The 22,818-nt window shown below is 34.3% G+C and overlaps 1 protein-coding gene and 1 long non-coding RNA gene across 3 annotated transcripts in view; one reads left to right on the plus strand and one right to left on the minus strand.

Moving 5' to 3' along the window:
• Nucleotides 1–21,775, plus strand: part of LOC134709676 (transcobalamin-2-like) — a 35,143-nt gene extending 13,368 nt beyond the window's left edge. For both annotated transcript variants that reach the window (XM_063569823.1, XM_063569824.1), the window contains exons 7-11: nt 18,978–19,053; nt 19,581–19,688; nt 20,501–20,657; nt 21,095–21,216; nt 21,635–21,775. In XM_063569823.1, the coding sequence (XP_063425893.1) occupies nt 18,978–19,053; nt 19,581–19,688; nt 20,501–20,657; nt 21,095–21,216; nt 21,635–21,696 (525 nt within the window). In that variant the 3' untranslated portion in view covers nt 21,697–21,775. The remainder of the gene's footprint in view (nt 1–18,977; nt 19,054–19,580; nt 19,689–20,500; nt 20,658–21,094; nt 21,217–21,634) is intronic.
• Nucleotides 1,308–9,361, minus strand: LOC134709675 (uncharacterized). Its single transcript, XR_010106016.1, has 4 exons — nt 8,999–9,361; nt 5,901–6,027; nt 2,373–2,487; nt 1,308–1,373 (listed from the first exon to the last, which is right to left on the minus strand). It is a non-coding gene; the product is annotated as an uncharacterized LOC134709675 (long non-coding RNA).
• Nucleotides 21,776–22,818: the final 1,043 nt, after the last annotated feature.

Consider the following 22,818-nt stretch of genomic DNA (forward strand, 5'->3'; position numbering starts at 1 on the left):
ACCTTCCGATGAACTTTTTTAGAAAAAGGACGAGACGTTCTTTGCCATAACCCTGGTTCATCAACTTTCTGCTCAGACACTGGTGATGTGTTATGAAGTCTGAATAGGCTCTGCAAGCTCTTGAATATCAAATTAGTTGGGAAATGTATATTCCATACGCAGGTGAAGTTGGGTTGGTACATTACTACTAAGGTGGGGGAAATTGATAATTCATAGGAAAAATTGTGACATATGTTTTCATATGTTTTACATATGTTTTTCATATGTTTGAAAACATATGTAAACATATGTTTAGGCCCGACATGAAAACATATGTTTTTGATCATATGAAAAACATATGTTAAACATATGAAAAACATATGTTTATAGAATCATATGAAAAACATATGTTTTTCATACATGTAATCATATGAAAAACATATGTTTTTCATATGTTTTTGATAAACATATGTTTTTCATATGTTTTCATCCCAGACCTAAACATATGTTTTCATATGTTTGTCCTAAACATATGTTTTCATATGTTCGGCCCAAACATATGTTTTCATATGTTTTTATATTGGTCCTAAATATATATTTTTTTTATGTTTTTTTTTTATTTTTCAAATGCATTTATTTTTTCATGTTCTGTATATGTATTTTTGTTTGGTTTGTTTTTAATGGTATTGAATGTTGTTGATGTTTTTCTTCTTCATCATCTTTTTTATTCCGTCAGGAACTCATTTTGAGGGTTAATACTTCAATATACCCCAAATACTTAATTCCACAGAAAATACATGCCAAAATCAAAACCTCTAACAAATAAAAAGCAACTGTATACATTAGCATTCCTTTATGCAGAAAAATAATTATCACAGTCAGTGCTCCATAATTTGTATTGTATATCTAGTAAAACTTTTTTTTTATTAGTTGTTGTCTCTTCTATTTTCATATTTTTGTCTCTTAGGCATACCCCATTTCTATTGTCTATGTTCTATTTTCACATGTTTGTCTCTTTGACATACCCCATTTCTATTTTTATATTCTATTTTCATAGTTTTGTCTCTTTGACATCATCCATTCTATGTTTGCCTCTTTGACAAATCCTAATTATATTGTCTATATTCTTTTTTCATCTCCATGAGATACCAAATTTTTATTGTCTATATTATAAGGGCTTGCTGTTTCGTGTGAGCTGTTTTGAAAACCATACTTTGACCTGTAATGGTTTACTTTTACAAATTATGACCTGGATGGCGAGTTGTTTCATTGGCCCTAATACCACATCTTCTTATATCTATATTTAAGAAAGACAACTAGATTGACTCTTGAGTTCAATATTGTATTAATTTAAAAGGAATGTTCTTTGGTTCTGTTTCTTTACTTTTCAGTTCCTGAAAATAAAAATAACAGAATAGAGTTTCAATTTCTACTGAGTTGCACATGTTGCATCTACCAAGGGACAATAATTAAAAAAGGCACTTGAATAAAATTATAAATAAAAAAGTGTGCTTTGAAAAAATTTTCTTTTTCTTGTATACGAAATATTTTAAACAGACCTTCAAGGGCATTACTTACAGTATACTATGTGTTTTATAAAAATTGAACAGATGAGAGCGCTTACAAGGCCATTTTCCTTTATTTAATATTTTCGATGGGCATAACTCTTTTGAAAATAGTCAATCTGTCAAAAGTAGTGAACTTGACTAAGATATTGCTGATATTAAAGTATAGTATAAGTTTTATAAAAATCTGGCAAGAATTGTAAGTGCAAGACAAATATAAACATGTTACAATCATTCCATAAACATATTAACCAATGTCTGCCATACAATATATAGTTTTAATTTTTAAATTATTCTCATTTTGCATCCTTAAACAAGTTACTTTATGGTATGGATTTTGATTATTGTTCATTGCCTAACAGTGAGTGACCAGTAAATGTTTAATCTTTGTTCTTTAGTTTTTTAATTGATAGTTGTCAAATTGAGGATCATACCCCATCTCCTTACATCAATATTCTAGTTCTTTAAAAATGCTCTACGGTTAAAAGAAAATTATTAAATTAATTTTTCTTGTTTATTTTAATGTACAGTGGCAAATATTTAATGTACATTGAAGACGAGAACAACTTTTGATCACATGTGTAAAATGTACAATTCATAATATACGGTCTGTGATGCAAATGCTATAATTGTTTGGGCTTCTCATTTCTCGTGTGTGGGCAGCAGAAGCAGATGAGACTGGTAAGGATTCCTCAATGCATACATGTACTTGACATCAGAAAGACAGAAAAATAAACAACTGTATACATGTACAATTACACTTGAAAAAGTTTTGAATAGATAACATTAAATTATTTAAATCAAATACAATTCTACATATGAACTTACTTTAATACCAGGTTTTTTTTACAGGACATCTAGATCTGCACCTACATGCATATGTACATCGTAACATGTACCTCAGTGATTCTAATACTGCACTTTCCTTTCATTTGGTAACAAGCTGAAATTGTAAAGTTTAAGTTAATCCAAAAGTCCAGACAAAATCTAGATGTACATGTAGTATGAACTAATTAATACTTTTTTACTAGTTTCACTAGTGGAAACAAACTAGAGGCTCTGTGTCGCTCACCTTGGTTTGTGTGCATATATATTAAACAAAGGAAACAGATGGATTCATCACAAAATTGTGTTTTGGTGATGTGTTTGTAGATCATACTTTACTGATAATTTTTTTTTACTTATAATTTTCTCTATCTGTAATGAACTTGGCCCTCTAGTTACAGAGGAAAAAACTTTGTAAAAACTTACCAAAATTTACCAAATTAATGAAAAATGTTAAAAATTACTATAAAGCAAAGGGCAATAACTCCTTAAGGGGTCAACTGACCATTTTGGTAATGTTGACTTATTTGTAGAACTTAATTTGCTGAACATTATTGCTGTTTACAATTTATCTCTATCTATAATAGTATTCAATATAATAACCAAAAGGGCTAAATTTCTTTAAAAATTACCATTTGGGGGGCTGCAACCCAACAACCAGTTGTCCAATTCATCTGAAAATTCCAGGGCAGATAGATATTTACTAGATTAACAAGTTAACCACTTGTAAGATTTGCTTTAAAGGCTTTGATTTCAGAGTTAAAAGCTAAAATCAACATTTTACCCCTGTGTTCTATTTTTAGCCATGTTGGCCATCTTTGTTGGTTGGCTGGGTCACCGCACACAATTTTTAAACTAGATACCCTTATTATGATTTTGGCTAAGTTTCGTTAAATTTGGTACAATGGTTTCAGGAGAAAATTTTTGTAAAAGATAACAAAAATTAAAAAATTTGTAAAAATTTACTATTAAGGGCAATAACTCCTTAACTTGGCTTAATGGGTCAACTGACCATTTTGATCATGTTTATTTATTTGTAGATCTTACTTTACTAAACATAATTGCTTTACAGTTTATCTCTATCAATAATTTATTAAAAAAAGTATTGTCTATATTGTCTATAATAGTTATCAAGATAATAACCGAAAGCACAAAATTTCCTTAAAATTACCAAATCAGGGGCAGCAACCCAACAACCCATTGTCTGAATCATCTGAAAATTTCAGGGCAGGTAGATCTAGACTTTAATAAACAATTAAACCCCCATGTCAGATTTGCTCTAAATGCTTTGGTTTCAGAGTTATAAGCCAAAATCTACATTTTACCCCTATCTTCTATTTTTAGCCATGTCGGCCATCCTGGTTGGTTGGCGGGGTCATCGCACATAATTTTTGAACTATATACCCTAATTATGATTTTGGCTAAGTTTTGTTAAATTTGGTATAGTAGTTTCAGAGAAGAAGATTTTTGTAAAAGATTACAAAAATTTATGAAAATTGGTAAAAAATTACTATTAAGGGCAATAACACCTTAAGGGGTCAACTAACCATTTTGATCATGTTGACTTATTTGTAGATCTTACTTTGCTGAACATTATTGCTGTTTACAGTTTATCTTTATCTATTATAATTTTTAAGATAATAACCGAAAACGGACAAAATGTCCTTAAAATTACCAATTCAGGGGCAGCAACAAACAACCCATGGTCTGATTCATCTGAAAATTTCAGGGCAGATAGATCTTGACTAAATAAAAATGTTAACCCCTTGTCAGATTTGCTCTAAATACTTTAGTTTCAGAGTTATAAGCCAAAATATACATTTTACCCCTATGTTTTATTTTTATCCATGTCAGCCATCTTGGTTGGTTGGCCGGGTCATCGCACATAATTTTTGAACTATATACCCTAATTATGATTTTGGCTAAGTTTTGTTAAATTTGGTCTAGTAGTTTCAGAGAAGAAGATTTTTGTAAAAGATAACAAAAATTTATGAAAATTGGTAAAAATTACTATTAAGGGCAATAACCCCTTAAGGGGTCAATTAACCATGGTGGCCATTTTGATTATTTTGGCGGGTCACCGGACAAAATTTTTAAAACTAGATACCACAATGATGATTGTGGCTAAGTTTGGTTTAATTTGGCCCAGTATTTTCAGAAGAGAAGATTTTTGTAAAAGTATACGGATGACGGACGCAAAGTGATGAGAAAAGCTCACTTGGCCCTTTGGGCCAGGTGAGCTAAAAATAGAAACAATTTATAAACAAACAACAAATATATGTACAGCATATATCATGTAATCATGATAATAAACTATTCTTCTGCCTAAATTAAAAAAAAATCAATTTCGGCATTAACTCCGGTTTATTACATCTTGATTTGCTGTTTCATAGGCAAAATTGTTGAAATACAACATTTATCTATAAATACTAAACTCATGAACATAACATGTTGTCATTTGTGTTACCATCTGTATACTTCATGCATTTAATAAAAGAACAGTGTTTCAATGTACCTCACCAATTGATGGATATATAAAACTTGCTGTCAAAAAGTAATAACCACAACAAATAAGTATGTTCTTTTTTTAACATTTTTCATAAATTTTAAAAATCATGAAAATAATCTACATGTACAAGAAAAGTAGACATGTGTGAGATGCAATTTTCCTTACAATATCTATTTCCAAGAGGCAAAACTCCTGTATACATATTTTATTGATCTTGTATTGCTTATCAATTTAATAGCCTGTTAAGTTTCTCTTTAATATCTTCTTTAGTTCTTGCTCAAAACACAAAAGAGGAAAAGATTTCAAAATTTACGAGAAAGTTGTTAAAAATTTACTATAAAGGGCAGCAACTCCCTAAGGGGTCCATTGAAAATTTTGGTTATGTTGACCATTTAAGATCTTCCTTTGCTGAACATTATTGCATGAAACGAACTATCCCCCCCTCAATTTATTGAAATCTACCTCGGAGCAATAACCCTTAAACTCAATTCCATCCTTTTTTTTTGTAGTATGGAACCTTGTAGTACAATTTCAGAGAGATCCATATACTCGGTGGTGGATCCAGAAATTATCATAAGTGTGGGCCCACTGACTGCCTAAGAGCTTAAAGAGGGGAGCCAATCTGGACATGCTTCAGTAATTCCCTATATAACCATCCACAATTTTCCCAGAAAAGGGGGGCCATCCCAACCTTTTTTTGAGGTATTGGACCTTCTAAACAAAATTCATAAAGATTAATGCACTTAAACCTAAGTTATTGTTCGGAAACCAATGTGTCTTCGGACGCAGCAGACAACGACAACACCTTTCCATTATACAATCCCCAAAAATTGTGTGTGTTCGTATAAAAAGAACAAGCAATATAGTGTATATAGAGCTTCCAATGCTATTTTCGATAAAATGGTCCAGTAGAAAAAAATAATTTTTCACTGCTTACACAAAATCAAAAGGTGTAACATGTAGATAGTCTGACAAAAACAAAATATTCAAACAAAGTTATTCTTTTTATTACATGTACATACCTCTCATCATAAAATAATTGCCAGCTGCTCTTTATATGCACATCATGTAAATCAATGCCTCAGAGAATTGCATTCTGTTGCTTAGCTTCGTCTTCTTTTTGAAGTACATGTACTTCCATGGAAAATGCTAAAAGAAATAATGTAAAATGAAATGAAATTAAAATATCTGACAAATTGCCTTAAATATTTTTATACATGTTGTATGGCAAAATTGGCTTATTTTGATATTTTAAAACAAGACCAACAAATCTAGACTTGCCCTGAAAAAAAATAATACTAGTTATATACTATATATAAAAGTATTAAATCATTTGAATGTTCTAATCCATCTTATTAAATCCATATGCCTGTTGTATGAATTCAATGGTGTATCAAAGTGGTTAAATTTGATCTCTGACTAAATAAGTTAATGCCAATCTTGTTCATCAGTTAACAGTACAAATGTACATGCGGTCAAGGGGATAACTTAATTCAGGAGCCTGTTATTCAGTGGTTGTCATCTTTTTATGTTTTACATATTTGTTTTTTGTTCATTTTTTTTACATAAATAAGACCCTAAGTTTTCTCGTTTGAATTGTTTTACATTGTCATTTAGGGACTTTTTATAGCTGACTATGCAGTATGGGATTTTCTCATTGTTAAAGGTTGTACGGTGCCCTATAGTAGTATAGTTGTTAATTTCTGTGTAATTTTCGTCTCTTATGGACAGTTGTCTCATTGGCAATCATACCACTTCTTTTTTATATTAAATAAGTTATTAGTGAAAATAACATGCATGTTGTTATGCCATTGTATGCCAGATAATTTCACGAGTTGTCTACTCTTCGTTTCTAAAATTTTCTTTAGGAGTAACATATATTTGTGGTTTTGGAAGGCATAAGGGAATTTTTGAAACTATGTTAGTATGTATGTGCAGTAACTAAATACACAGCTTTTATAACTAATTTTCAAATTAAAGGAATACATATTCAATCAACCATGGTAACTTCTTTTGTCAATGAGACAAGGGATTTCAAGGGATTAAACTTAGCTGTTATCATATGTAAGGCCTAGCTATCATGGTTATTACAGACATGTATTAATGTACAACAATGTATTACAAATGAATTACATGTTTTATATATGAGACAGTTTAATAATTACTGGAAAGCATGCTCTGGTCATCATGATCATTATGTCTTACAATAACTTTAAAAAATACATTGTGATTTTAAAAGCATGATATACTGATAAATGTCTAAGCAAAAGCTTTGAAGTTATTTAGAAAAGCTCTAATAACATACTTCAGTGACAATCAATACAATAATTATTGCATTCATTGTACACCAAAACCTGACCTACATGTATTTTGTATACTGTAGTTACTACATGTACTAGTAACTGGAATAAACCTTAACCAGGCAAGGTTTGGTGGTAAATACCTTGTTATTAGCTTTGAACTACATGTAGCTATCAGTAACTAAGAGGTAACTCTCAAATCTAGACTAAAGAGGTTATATGTGTTGTGGTGATGTATAAATACCCTGCCTGGTCTATGTTTTTGTTACATGTAGATGTTGTTTTTTTTTGTACATACATGTATATCTGATGGCAAATGTGTTAAGCCCTTTTCAGACCACTATTTCAGGTTAGGAGGGGGGTTAATTTGGCACCTACTAACTAGTTAGACTCCATCACATCCTGTACATGCTGTATGTTTCTGTCCCAAGTCAGAAGACTGTTATTTAGCAGTTCATGTTGTAGTTTGTTGCTTTACTAGTATATATCATATTTGTTTATTTGTTCCTTGTTTTGTTTATAAATCATTATCAGTCTGTAAGTTCCTTCATTTGAATTATTTCACATTTGTCATTTACCATTGTTTACAACATTACATTTTGCGTCTTTTAAAGCTGACGTTGCCATGTTTGCATTATGAACTTTGCTTATTGTTGAAGTCAACCTTTAAGATACAAATGAACATGTAGTTCAAATTATTTTGACGTCTAGAAAGGCAATTTTTAATTTTTGCATTGACGCCATTCTGTGACATAGATGTAAATATATATATAAAATTAAGTATAATAGCTTTCAGGATTTCATAATTATTTGGACTACATTTGTACTTGTATTTTAACTTATTATTGTTGGCAGGCCTCGGTGGCTGAGTGGTCTAGGTAGTTACTACTGTATCAAATCACTAGTTAGTCAACACTGAGGTTGTGAGTAAGAACCCTACTAGTACAGACTAGTACAGGTGCACTTGACTCCAATCTTAATTGACTAGGATTCCGATTGTCAGTTTTCCCATTGAAAGTTGGTGGTTTTTCTCCAGCTTCCTGCACCAATAAAAACTGGCCGCCTTAAAATTGGTTAAATGCGTTTTTGAAAAGTGGCGTTTATACACCAAAAATCAAATATGATTATTGACAACCATGTCAAACACATCCTTTTTTTTTTTATATATTTTCATGTACATTTAAGTACATGTTAATCAATGTAAAAGTAGAACTTTCAGTTTCATGCACTCATATTAATTTGAGCTTCAATCAAATGTAAATAATCATGATTTTCTCGATTATGCTAGAATGTGATTCTCGTCTTGGAACCAATTGATAACAGTGTTTTCATACAAAATGTGGTCTCAGTTTGCATGGTTTGATCATAATTAAAATTTGGGAAAAAATTACATTAACATTAAATATCTTTGGCTACATTGTATGTAATGTATGAAAAGCCAGTATACATTTTATAAATCTAAATTATATGAAAAGAATGGGATCAATTATTATCAGTAATAGAACCTCACTGACATCTATCCATTCATTCACTGTATTGATGCCCCCCCCCCCCCCCCCCTTTATTTTAATTTAACTAATCTCTACAGAGTTTACAAATATGGTTATTTGGGATGTATTTAAAAATAACCTTATGATAGATATAAATGAAACAGATGATTAATAAATGCAATTACTGATTACTATCGGATATATAATATACATTACAATATCGTTCAAGAGTTTACAATCAAGTCAAATTATTTTTTATGAAAAATTTGCACACACATCTTCCTACTTTTGTCCAATTATAATAAAAAAAAAGTGCATAATTATATTTACCATTCGTTTCCTTTTTGAGGTACATAAATGTACGTGATACATGAAAACAAAACCACTTTCGACATTTCGAACTTTCGTTGCGTTGACTTTCTCTGTACTTTCATTTCTATGTTTCGTTCCCCGGTTTCTTCTAGTTAATGGACAAGTCACCCAATTCAATTTATCTGTTTAGAAGTAGTAGAAGAAGTAGAATCTATCTCTGTCCATTCTTAAAACTTAACTAAACAGCTGTAGAATGCTGAGGCTGATCGCGTGAGCGTCCATGGTTTTGCGTGTCATAGTGCACAAAACGATAACGGTGAAAATATTTCCGAGTTTTCCCGGTTTTAGAATTCTACGTGCCAAGTACGTAATACGAGGGTCTGGAATCAAAATTAGGGATTTAAGAAAAGGGAATAAGAAAAAAAATGCAGAATAAATAATAAAGAACAGAGAGATAATAATGGGGTAATCAATAAAGAAAATTAAAAGAACAAACTATAAATTATATAAAGAATATTTATTCATAGTATTATCTATTAATTATAACATGTAACTCATTCACTTATTTCACATTCTGTTCATGATTCAGAATTAGAAAGCTCTGCTGTTGGATGATCTATGCTTCAATACTAATTTTGACATTTTCTTCAATTTTCATTATTATTTTTTTAAACATATGAAAACATATGAAAATCATATGTTTTTCATATGTTTACAAACATATGTTTACATGTGTCATAAAACATATGTTTACATATGTTTGCTGACATATGTTTTCATATGTTTCAAAACATATGTAAACATATGATTGTAAACATATGTTTATCATATGTTTGACCTAAACATATGAAAAACATATGATTTTCATATGTTTTTCATATGTTTTGAAAACATATGATAAACATATGTTGCAATTTTTCCTGTGTTTCATAATTAAAATCGTCTCGTTTGTCATAGATTTTGGTACTGAGATGACTGTGTATGTCAAATTCGAGGTATAAGTCTAAGAATGAGGCGGAGGAAGCCGTTTCTGTTGTCTCTTTGATTTCTGGTGCTGGTGGGTATATATATATAGCGATCCGATGGATACATCTGTTGTAGGGTTGTCACTGACTCAGACGTACTTATGAATATAATTATTTTCTGTGACTGTATCTTACATTAATTTGTAGGATCCTTTACTATAGATAATTTAGCTGATCTGTAACAATAACATCTTCATGCCTTATATATCATGTACTGTAGTACATCGCTAGATTAAAACTGACGTGGAAAGGTAACACATGGCCAGCGACAGCTCTTTTTTTGAGAGCCCAGGTGGTTGTGTGGTCTAGCGGGACGGCTGCAGTGCAGAGTCAGTGACAACCCTACAACAGATGTATCCATCGGATCGCCATCAATGATGGTGATACATGGCTGTGTACATAATGTATATACAACTCGTCTAAACATCAACCCAACAATGTTAGATCTGTAAATTTGCTTTCGCAAATTTTTGGTTCTTCCCTCGCCGGGATTCGAACCCATGCTTCTGTGATATCGTGACACCAAATCGCCTGCACTGCAGCCGTCCCGCTAGACCACACGACCACCTGGGCTCTCAAAAAAAGAGCTTTCGGTGGCCATATGTTACCTTTCCACGTCAGTTTTAATCTAGCGGCGTACTACAGTACATGATATATAAGGCATGAAGATGTTATTGTTACAGATCAGCTAAATTATCTATAGTAAAGGATCCTACAAATTAATGTAAGATACAGTCACAGAAAATAATTATATTCATAAGTACGTCTGAGTCAGTGACAACCCTACAACAGATGTATCCATCGGATCGCCATCAATGATGGTGATACATGGCTGTGTACATAATGTATATACAACTCGTCTAAACATCAACCCAACAATGTTAGATCTGTAAATTTGCTTTCGCAAATTTTTGGTTCTTCCCTCGCCGGGATTCGAACCCATGCTTCTGTGATATCGTGACACCAAATCGCCTGCACTGCAGCCGTCCCGCTAGACCACACGACCACCTGGGCTCTCAAAAAAAGAGCTTTCGGTGGCCATATGTTACCTTTCCACGTCAGTTTTAATCTAGCGGCGTACTACAGTACATGATATATAAGGCATGAAGATGTTATTGTTACAGATCAGCTAAATTATCTATAGTAAAGGATCCTACAAATTAATGTAAGATACAGTCACAGAAAATAATTATATTCATAAGTACGTCTGAGTCAGTGACAACCCTACAACAGATGTATCCATCGGATCGCCATCAATGATGGTGATACATGGCTGTGTACATAATGTATATACAACTCGTCTAAACATCAACCCAACAATGTTAGATCTGTAAATTTGCTTTCGCAAATTTTTGGTTCTTCCCTCGCCGGGATTCGAACCCATGCTTCTGTGATATCGTGACACCAAATCGCCTGCACTGCAGCCGTCCCGCTAGACCACACGACCACCTGGGCTCTCAAAAAAAGAGCTTTCGGTGGCCATATGTTACCTTTCCACGTCAGTTTTAATCTAGCGGCGTACTACAGTACATGATATATAAGGCATGAAGATGTTATTGTTACAGATCAGCTAAATTATCTATAGTAAAGGATCCTACAAATTAATGTAAGATACAGTCACAGAAAATAATTATATTCATAAGTACGTCTGAGTCAGTGACAACCCTACAACAGATGTATCCATCGGATCGCCATCAATGATGGTGATACATGGCTGTGTACATAATGTATATACAACTCGTCTAAACATCAACCCAACAATGTTAGATCTGTAAATTTGCTTTCGCAAATTTTTGGTTCTTCCCTCGCCGGGATTCGAACCCATGCTTCTGTGATATCGTGACACCAAATCGCCTGCACTGCAGCCGTCCCGCTAGACCACACGACCACCTGGGCTCTCAAAAAAAGAGCTTTCGGTGGCCATATGTTACCTTTCCACGTCAGTTTTAATCTAGCGGCGTACTACAGTACATGATATATAAGGCATGAAGATGTTATTGTTACAGATCAGCTAAATTATCTATAGTAAAGGATCCTACAAATTAATGTAAGATACAGTCACAGAAAATAATTATATTCATAAGTACGTCTGAGTCAGTGACAACCCTACAACAGATGTATCCATCGGATCGCCATCAATGATGGTGATACATGGCTGTGTACATAATGTATATACAACTCGTCTAAACATCAACCCAACAATGTTAGATCTGTAAATTTGCTTTCGCAAATTTTTGGTTCTTCCCTCGCCGGGATTCGAACCCATGCTTCTGTGATATCGTGACACCAAATCGCCTGCACTGCAGCCGTCCCGCTAGACCACACGACCACCTGGGCTCTCAAAAAAAGAGCTTTCGGTGGCCATATGTTACCTTTCCACGTCAGTTTTAATCTAGCGGCGTACTACAGTACATGATATATAAGGCATGAAGATGTTATTGTTACAGATCAGCTAAATTATCTATAGTAAAGGATCCTACAAATTAATGTAAGATACAGTCACAGAAAATAATTATATTCATAAGTACGTCTGAGTCAGTGACAACCCTACAACAGATGTATCCATCGGATCGCCATCAATGATGGTGATACATGGCTGTGTACATAATGTATATACAACTCGTCTAAACATCAACCCAACAATGTTAGATCTGTAAATTTGCTTTCGCAAATTTTTGGTTCTTCCCTCGCCGGGATTCGAACCCATGCTTCTGTGATATCGTGACACCAAATCGCCTGCACTGCAGCCGTCCCGCTAGACCACACGACCACCTGGGCTCTCAAAAAAAGAGCTTTCGGTGGCCATATGTTACCTTTCCACGTCAGTTTTAATCTAGCGGCGTACTACAGTACATGATATATAAGGCATGAAGATGTTATTGTTACAGATCAGCTAAATTATCTATAGTAAAGGATCCTACAAATTAATGTAAGATACAGTCACAGAAAATAATTATATTCATAAGTACGTCTGAGTCAGTGACAACCCTACAACAGATGTATCCATCGGATCGCCATCAATGATGGTGATACATGGCTGTGTACATAATGTATATACAACTCGTCTAAACATCAACCCAACAATGTTAGATCTGTAAATTTGCTTTCGCAAATTTTTGGTTCTTCCCTCGCCGGGATTCGAACCCATGCTTCTGTGATATCGTGACACCAAATCGCCTGCACTGCAGCCGTCCCGCTAGACCACACGACCACCTGGGCTCTCAAAAAAAGAGCTGTCGGTGGCCATATGTTACCTTTCCACGTCAGTTTTAATCTAGCGGCGTACTACAGTACATGATATATAAGGCATGAAGATGTTATTGTTACAGATCAGCTAAATTATCTATAGTAAAGGATCCTACAAATTAATGTAAGATACAGTCACAGAAAATAATTATATTCATAAGTACGTCTGAGTCAGTGACAACCCTACAACAGATGTATCCATCGGATCGCCATCAATGATGGTGATACATGGCTGTGTACATAATGTATATACAACTCGTCTAAACATCAACCCAACAATGTTAGATCTGTAAATTTGCTTTCGCAAATTTTTGGTTCTTCCCTCGCCGGGATTCGAACCCATGCTTCTGTGATATCGTGACACCAAATCGCCTGCACTGCAGCCGTCCCGCTAGACCACACGACCACCTGGGCTCTCAAAAAAAGAGCTGTCGGTGGCCATATGTTACCTTTCCACGTCAGTTTTAATCTAGCGGCGTACTACAGTACATGATATATAAGGCATGAAGATGTTATTGTTACAGATCAGCTAAATTATCTATAGTAAAGGATCCTACAAATTAATGTAAGATACAGTCACAGAAAATAATTATATTCATAAGTACGTCTGAGTCAGTGACAACCCTACAACAGATGTATCCATCGGATCGCCATCAATGATGGTGATACATGGCTGTGTACATAATGTATATACAACTCGTCTAAACATCAACCCAACAATGTTAGATCTGTAAATTTGCTTTCGCAAATTTTTGGTTCTTCCCTCGCCGGGATTCGAACCCATGCTTCTGTGATATCGTGACACCAAATCGCCTGCACTGCAGCCGTCCCGCTAGACCACACGACCACCTGGGCTCTCAAAAAAAGAGCTTTCGGTGGCCATATGTTACCTTTCCACGTCAGTTTTAATCTAGCGGCGTACTACAGTACATGATATATAAGGCATGAAGATGTTATTGTTACAGATCAGCTAAATTATCTATAGTAAAGGATCCTACAAATTAATGTAAGATACAGTCACAGAAAATAATTATATTCATAAGTACGTCTGAGTCAGTGACAACCCTACAACAGATGTATCCATCGGATCGCCATCAATGATGGTGATACATGGCTGTGTACATAATGTATATACAACTCGTCTAAACATCAACCCAACAATGTTAGATCTGTAAATTTGCTTTCGCAAATTTTTGGTTCTTCCCTCGCCGGGATTCGAACCCATGCTTCTGTGATATCGTGACACCAAATCGCCTGCACTGCAGCCGTCCCGCTAGACCACACGACCACCTGGGCTCTCAAAAAAAGAGCTTTCGGTGGCCATATGTTACCTTTCCACGTCAGTTTTAATCTAGCGGCGTACTACAGTACATGATATATAAGGCATGAAGATGTTATTGTTACAGATCAGCTAAATTATCTATAGTAAAGGATCCTACAAATTAATGTAAGATACAGTCACAGAAAATAATTATATTCATAAGTACGTCTGAGTCAGTGACAACCCTACAACAGATGTATCCATCGGATCGCCATCAATGATGGTGATACATGGCTGTGTACATAATGTATATACAACTCGTCTAAACATCAACCCAACAATGTTAGATCTGTAAATTTGCTTTCGCAAATTTTTGGTTCTTCCCTCGCCGGGATTCGAACCCATGCTTCTGTGATATCGTGACACCAAATCGCCTGCACTGCAGCCGTCCCGCTAGACCACACGACCACCTGGGCTCTCAAAAAAAGAGCTTTCGGTGGCCATATGTTACCTTTCCACGTCAGTTTTAATCTAGCGGCGTACTACAGTACATGATATATAAGGCATGAAGATGTTATTGTTACAGATCAGCTAAATTATCTATAGTAAAGGATCCTACAAATTAATGTAAGATACAGTCACAGAAAATAATTATATTCATAAGTACGTCTGAGTCAGTGACAACCCTACAACAGATGTATCCATCGGATCGCCATCAATGATGGTGATACATGGCTGTGTACATAATGTATATACAACTCGTCTAAACATCAACCCAACAATGTTAGATCTGTAAATTTGCTTTCGCAAATTTTTGGTTCTTCCCTCGCCGGGATTCGAACCCATGCTTCTGTGATATCGTGACACCAAATCGCCTGCACTGCAGCCGTCCCGCTAGACCACACGACCACCTGGGCTCTCAAAAAAAGAGCTTTCGGTGGCCATATGTTACCTTTCCACGTCAGTTTTAATCTAGCGGCGTACTACAGTACATGATATATAAGGCATGAAGATGTTATTGTTACAGATCAGCTAAATTATCTATAGTAAAGGATCCTACAAATTAATGTAAGATACAGTCACAGAAAATAATTATATTCATAAGTACGTCTGAGTCAGTGACAACCCTACAACAGATGTATCCATCGGATCGCCATCAATGATGGTGATACATGGCTGTGTACATAATGTATATACAACTCGTCTAAACATCAACCCAACAATGTTAGATCTGTAAATTTGCTTTCGCAAATTTTTGGTTCTTCCCTCGCCGGGATTCGAACCCATGCTTCTGTGATATCGTGACACCAAATCGCCTGCACTGCAGCCGTCCCGCTAGACCACACGACCACCTGGGCTCTCAAAAAAAGAGCTTTCGGTGGCCATATGTTACCTTTCCACGTCAGTTTTAATCTAGCGGCGTACTACAGTACATGATATATAAGGCATGAAGATGTTATTGTTACAGATCAGCTAAATTATCTATAGTAAAGGATCCTACAAATTAATGTAAGATACAGTCACAGAAAATAATTATATTCATAAGTACGTCTGAGTCAGTGACAACCCTACAACAGATGTATCCATCGGATCGCCATCAATGATGGTGATACATGGCTGTGTACATAATGTATATACAACTCGTCTAAACATCAACCCAACAATGTTAGATCTGTAAATTTGCTTTCGCAAATTTTTGGTTCTTCCCTCGCCGGGATTCGAACCCATGCTTCTGTGATATCGTGACACCAAATCGCCTGCACTGCAGCCGTCCCGCTAGACCACACGACCACCTGGGCTCTCAAAAAAAGAGCTTTCGGTGGCCATATGTTACCTTTCCACGTCAGTTTTAATCTAGCGGCGTACTACAGTACATGATATATAAGGCATGAAGATGTTATTGTTACAGATCAGCTAAATTATCTATAGTAAAGGATCCTACAAATTAATGTAAGATACAGTCACAGAAAATAATTATATTCATAAGTACGTCTGAGTCAGTGACAACCCTACAACAGATGTATCCATCGGATCGCCATCAATGATGGTGATACATGGCTGTGTACATAATGTATATACAACTCGTCTAAACATCAACCCAACAATGTTAGATCTGTAAATTTGCTTTCGCAAATTTTTGGTTCTTCCCTCGCCGGGATTCGAACCCATGCTTCTGTGATATCGTGACACCAAATCGCCTGCACTGCAGCCGTCCCGCTAGACCACACGACCACCTGGGCTCTCAAAAAAAGAGCTTTCGGTGGCCATATGTTACCTTTCCACGTCAGTTTTAATCTAGCGGCGTACTACAGTACATGATATATAAGGCATGAAGATGTTATTGTTACAGATCAGCTAAATTATCTATAGTAAAGGATCCTACAAATTAATGTAAGATACAGTCACAGAAAATAATTATATTCATAAGTACGTCTGAGTCAGTGACAACCCTACAACAGATGTATCCATCGGATCGCCATCAATGATGGTGATACATGGCTGTGTACATAATGTATATACAACTCGTCTAAACATCAACCCAACAATGTTAGATCTGTAAATTTGCTTTCGCAAATTTTTGGTTCTTCCCTCGCCGGGATTCGAACCCATGCTTCTGTGATATCGTGACACCAAATCGCCTGCACTGCAGCCGTCCCGCTAGACCACACGACCACCTGGGCTCTCAAAAAAAGAGCTTTCGGTGGCCATATGTTACCTTTCCACGTCAGTTTTAATCTAGCGGCGTACTACAGTACATGATATATAAGGCATGAAGATGTTATTGTTACAGATCAGCTAAATTATCTATAGTAAAGGATCCTACAAATTAATGTAAGATACAGTCACAGAAAATAATTATATTCATAAGTACGTCTGAGTCAGTGACAACCCTACAACAGATGTATCCATCGGATCGCCATCAATGATGGTGATACATGGCTGTGTACATAATGTATATACAACTCGTCTAAACATCAACCCAACAATGTTAGATCTGTAAATTTGCTTTCGCAAATTTTTGGTTCTTCCCTCGCCGGGATTCGAACCCATGCTTCTGTGATATCGTGACACCAAATCGCCTGCACTGCAGCCGTCCCGCTAGACCACACGACCACCTGGGCTCTCAAAAAAAGAGCTTTCGGTGGCCATATGTTACCTTTCCACGTCAGTTTTAATCTAGCGGCGTACTACAGTACATGATATATATCTCAATCCTCTCAAGCAGGCTCTTCGTCAGTGGGCTCTTGTAAGGGTTGTGGAAACAAACGATGTCTGACTTGCAAACAAATACTGGATACCCAGACTTTTAACAGTCACTCCACTGGTACAGAATACACCATATTTTGCAATGTTAATTGCCAGACTACAAATGTTGTGTATCTCCTACAGTCAGAACAGCCGTTTCACAAACGAATGAACGGTCATCGTAGCGACTACCAATGCAAGCCAGACCTACCTCTTAGTCGACATTTGAGATCGCCTGGCCACACTAAGGCAGATCTCAATCGACTAACCATTACTATCATTGACCACAACTCTGCTTGGTCTAGGGAGGATAGACTTACTCGGGAAAGATTTTGGATAAGAAAATTAACAACTTTGGCACCAAATGGGATAAATGAAAAGATGTAGTTCAACACCATGCAGTGCTTCACATCTGGGTCATATTACTTATTATGACAGTCTCCGTTTCTATTTCTTTACCTTACTCATCTCTAAAATATATCTGTTGAATATAACAATCTAAATTGCTTAATTTTTTGAGGGATGTATAAGTACCAAGCCACGTCCAACTATTTTACTTGTGTCAAAACTTGTTATTATATTTAAACGGCCGTTTGTTTTAAACATCGCAGACTCTAATGTAACTACACTACAGTTGTCAAATCTGAAATATTTAGAAATTTAGACCGTTCAGTGCTTTTTATTTAAAAATAAGACCGTTCAATGCTGTTTATTAGGAATTCTTATTGACGCAATCTTTCTTGTTACATCATAATTATCGACACTGTTAAAGCTTTACAATTGTGCTAGTTCATATCGCACATTATTATTTTTATTTAAAACATTTATTTGAACTCTCTGATGTAATTAGTCATATAACCTATCTCATATTCAACGTATTTTTGGAATGGTGCAAGCGTCTAAACTGATGTTCGGTTTGCCTTTTTTATTGTATAAATTTCAAGATTTAGTAAAAGTTTAATCTAAGAAGACTTAAAGATGATTCATTTAACATCAGAATCTGACTGACGAAGGATATCTGTTATCCGAAATATTTATAAATAATTACATTTATAGTTCCTTTTTGTGTTATTGGTGTTGTTATGTACACTTTTTAGGCGTTTATATATATATATACGCCCATGGAACCATAGTATATAAAGATATACACATATATAAATACATATTAGCTAGTCTTTCTGAAATTGATAATTTAAACTCTTTTTTTTAACTTAATCAGGCAATATTTGCAAGCAAAAATAAATCATTGGAATCACTGTCAGATGCTGGGATAACATTCATGGCAAATTCTATTGGTAGGTATACATTCACATATTCCTTTGATAAGATAAGTACAAAGAATCCTAAATACTTTTAATACAGTGCACGTTCCTTATAAGTGAATACAAATAAAAAACCTTGTTTTTAAACGGCAGCCGGAAACATCCCCTTCTCTTTGTTCATTCAATTATATGTTCTTGTTAACCACATTTTTGTTAGAATATTTATAGATATTCATGTTGGTTCAAGTATGAAAACGAAAAAGGCCACTTTTGGATGTTTATATTCAAGAAATATTTCAGCGATAAAGGTTTCGTACAGTAGTCGTCTTATGTTTTATAAAGATTTATTAGAAAAACAGAATTCTAATTTTCATCCTTTGCGCAACGTATCAAACAATATTTCGAAGATATGAAACACTTATACTTAAATGTATGTTTTGTTGCATTTGTTTAAGGACTTATAACTGTTGACATTTTGTTAGGAAAGGCAGTTGTTCTCACATTGGTGATTATAAGTTGAACTGTAATCATGCTATTTTGTTTTAACATGTTTATTGCAGATCGAAGCAATAATCCACAGAAGTTTATGTTGCTGTCAGTGTTACCAGCCCTGGCCAAAACGTCGTACATCGATGTTGGCAGAACCCCCTGTATATCAGACTTAATAGGTAAAGTATTCGAAATTAAAGACTGACGTGTTCGATTTAGTATAAATAAGAGTAAAAAAAGCCATTATATAAATTGAAAATAGAACTACACAACTTCAATCAATATACATTTTATTGAAAAAAACATATTTACGTAAAATACTGTGCAAAGAAAGCACATAAGAATGTTTGATTTCCTTCTTCGTTGGTATAAAACAGTTTGCGCATTTTTGTCGCAATGATAAGAATGTCATATTTCGAATTTCGAAACATATGTTACACACAGTGATGCACACACATGAAGGATTTGTTAAGAAAAATATTATCTGTTAGAGTTAAGTATATAGATCCAATCTAAAAAATAAATAAAAATATGTATAATATCATTTAGAAAAGGCTAAAAAAATTAAATGATTTTGTGTCATTTAAAGCCGACTTCGTTCTTATGTTGTACTGTTATACCACTGTCAAAGGTTAGAGGGAGTGTTGGGATCCCGCTAACATGTTTAACCCCGCCACATTATTAATGTATGTGCCTGCCCCAAGTCAGGAGCCTGTAATTCAGTGGTTGTCGTTTGTTTATGTGTTACATATTTGTTTTTCGTTCATTTTTTTACATAAATAAGGCCGTTAGTTTTCTCGTTTGAATTGTTTTACATTGTCTTATCGGGGCCTTTTATAGCTGACTATGCGGTATGAGCTTTGCTCATTGTTGAAGGCCGTACGGTGACCTATAGTTGTTAATGTTTGTGTCATTTTGGTCTTTTGTGGATAGTTGTCTTATTGGCAATCATACCACATCTTCTTTTTTATACTTACTTCTTTTCTTTTAGTAACTACCCCTCCTTCGTCGAAGGTATTCTCAATTAAAATTACAGTTATAAACAACGTATCAGGTCATTTCAATCAAGTGTGGTCAGTTTCTATAAATGAAGGTCAGACGTTATTTAATGCGTTGCAGAATTTACAAGCTGTTGATTCTTCTTTTAGGTAAGAACTTATATTAATTACAAAAAGGTAAAATCACAAAAATACTGGAATCTGAGGACAGGTTAAAACGAGAAGTCCTTAATCAAATGACAGAATCAAGAGCTCAAACACATCAAACGAACGAATAACAACTGTCATATTCCTTACTTGGCACACACCCAATTTGACTCAAAAACATAAGTTTTATTGTTTTCAAGACAAACCATCTTTAGATTTAATTATTCAAATGACAAAAAGAGACAAAAATAAAAACACAACCCAACATACTTTCGGTACACGAGAGAAAACATAGTTACATGTATTTAACGACTGAAACCGAAATATTTAAAAAAATACTTTTTGATCAAAGTCAGCTGACATTGACATTACTCGGAAAAAACTATAACTTTGAAGAAATGAAACAAATACTAACGCTTTGTTTTATTTGCTTTTTTTAGCTTTACCAGTACTACAACAACATATGGTCAATCGATCAGATCGGTTTGTGGTATGTCTGCTCTAACTGTAAATAGACAATATTGGCAGATGTTGGATTCCAATGACACTCCGTTGTCTTCAGGTAATAATCATATTTGTGGTCTCCGGAATCAAAATTATTATCATTACCTATTGCACAAACTGTACAATTCAAAGTATGTCGATTTGAAAAAACATAACGGCAACAGTAGTATACTGCTGTGCACAAGTCATAACTCGATTGAGAGAAAACGAATCCAGGTTACAAACTAAAATCGAGGGAAACACAACTTAAAAACAACGTAAAACGTTAAACTTAGACAATGAGAAAGGCGGTCATTGATGATCAGTTTTTCAATGGAACACTATCATTATCCGATAGAATTGGACCCTGATTTGTCAACAAGTGGCTTTAAATTAAACAATGTTATCACATTTTAGATAACATAAAACGTATATTTGTTATTTGATCAAACTCATAATCTGTATTGCAATAAAGGGACAATTTTATTTGGTTTCAGCTTCGGACAGATTCTTCCCAACTGATGGATCAAGCTTTACACTGAAGCTGACTAAATGGTAATCAGAAGTGCTACCCCGGGAAAAATGAAGCATGAACAATTCAAGGAGACCAATGTGGAAATAAACATTGATGAATAAAAAGCTATAAACCTTAAAATGTCAAAATGTTCTTTTGTTGTTTCATTTTAATAGAATGTTAAAATTATCATGGAATATGGTTAATACTTCTAAATGTCTTTTGAAAAGACATTTTAATTATGGCTTTTAATAACGATTTCTAAACATTCTAACAATCAAGTATTGCATTGGTTGTTTTTGAAGACATATTTTTATTACATATGACCGTGACTATATATGCTTCTTTAGTTGTAATCAAAATCGCCCTTTTTGCCTTATTTTTAATTCTTTTGATTATTCTGAATATAACACACCTTATAACTCTTCACTCTCCGGTTTTGAGTTTGGTTGGTTGTGTGGTTTATGTGTGGTAAACGTCAACAACACACCACCATAGCGATTATTATATAAAAAGAGATCTAAAAAGTTTGAATAATTGATTGACAATTATCAAAGCGTGATGTTTTTAAAATTTTTACACTATTGTTTTTATTTGTAAAAAAATCAATTAGATAGAAACCAAACCAAATAAAAAAAAACAGGTAGATGACAGTGATTTGAAGACAACAGTAGACAGATTTATTTAGACGTTCCAGGGTTTTGATAGGCCCATCAATATGTGACAAAGTCAGCAACATTGTATGCATTCTAATTAAATCGATTCAACATACAACATAACCGAATACAAAATAGGTAAAAGGTACGGTTCGACAGACGTCAAAATTTACATTATTTTCACACTTTTAATTTTTTTTTAACTTTTTCAATTCAAATATAAATAAGCTCTGAAGTAATTAATTTGTACCAATTTAAGCGATTTTGTGGAGTATCTCGATAATAATTGTGTTAACAGTAAAATGATTAATAAAAATGACAATATGACTTAAATCATCAGACTCCTTAAATATAAGTATTGTCAGTAGAATTAAGACGATTGTTGGCTAATTTCAAAAAAATAATTATTTTGTATACATTACACAGCTTCTCACAAAAAGAATGCCAAACATATTGGTTAACCAGGTTGGCTATGTAGAACTAATATCGACAGGAAAATAGTTTTGTATTG

The sequence above is a fragment of the Mytilus trossulus genome, chromosome 3 (assembly GCF_036588685.1).
Source record: "Mytilus trossulus isolate FHL-02 chromosome 3, PNRI_Mtr1.1.1.hap1, whole genome shotgun sequence".
Taxonomy (NCBI): domain Eukaryota; kingdom Metazoa; phylum Mollusca; class Bivalvia; order Mytilida; family Mytilidae; genus Mytilus; species Mytilus trossulus.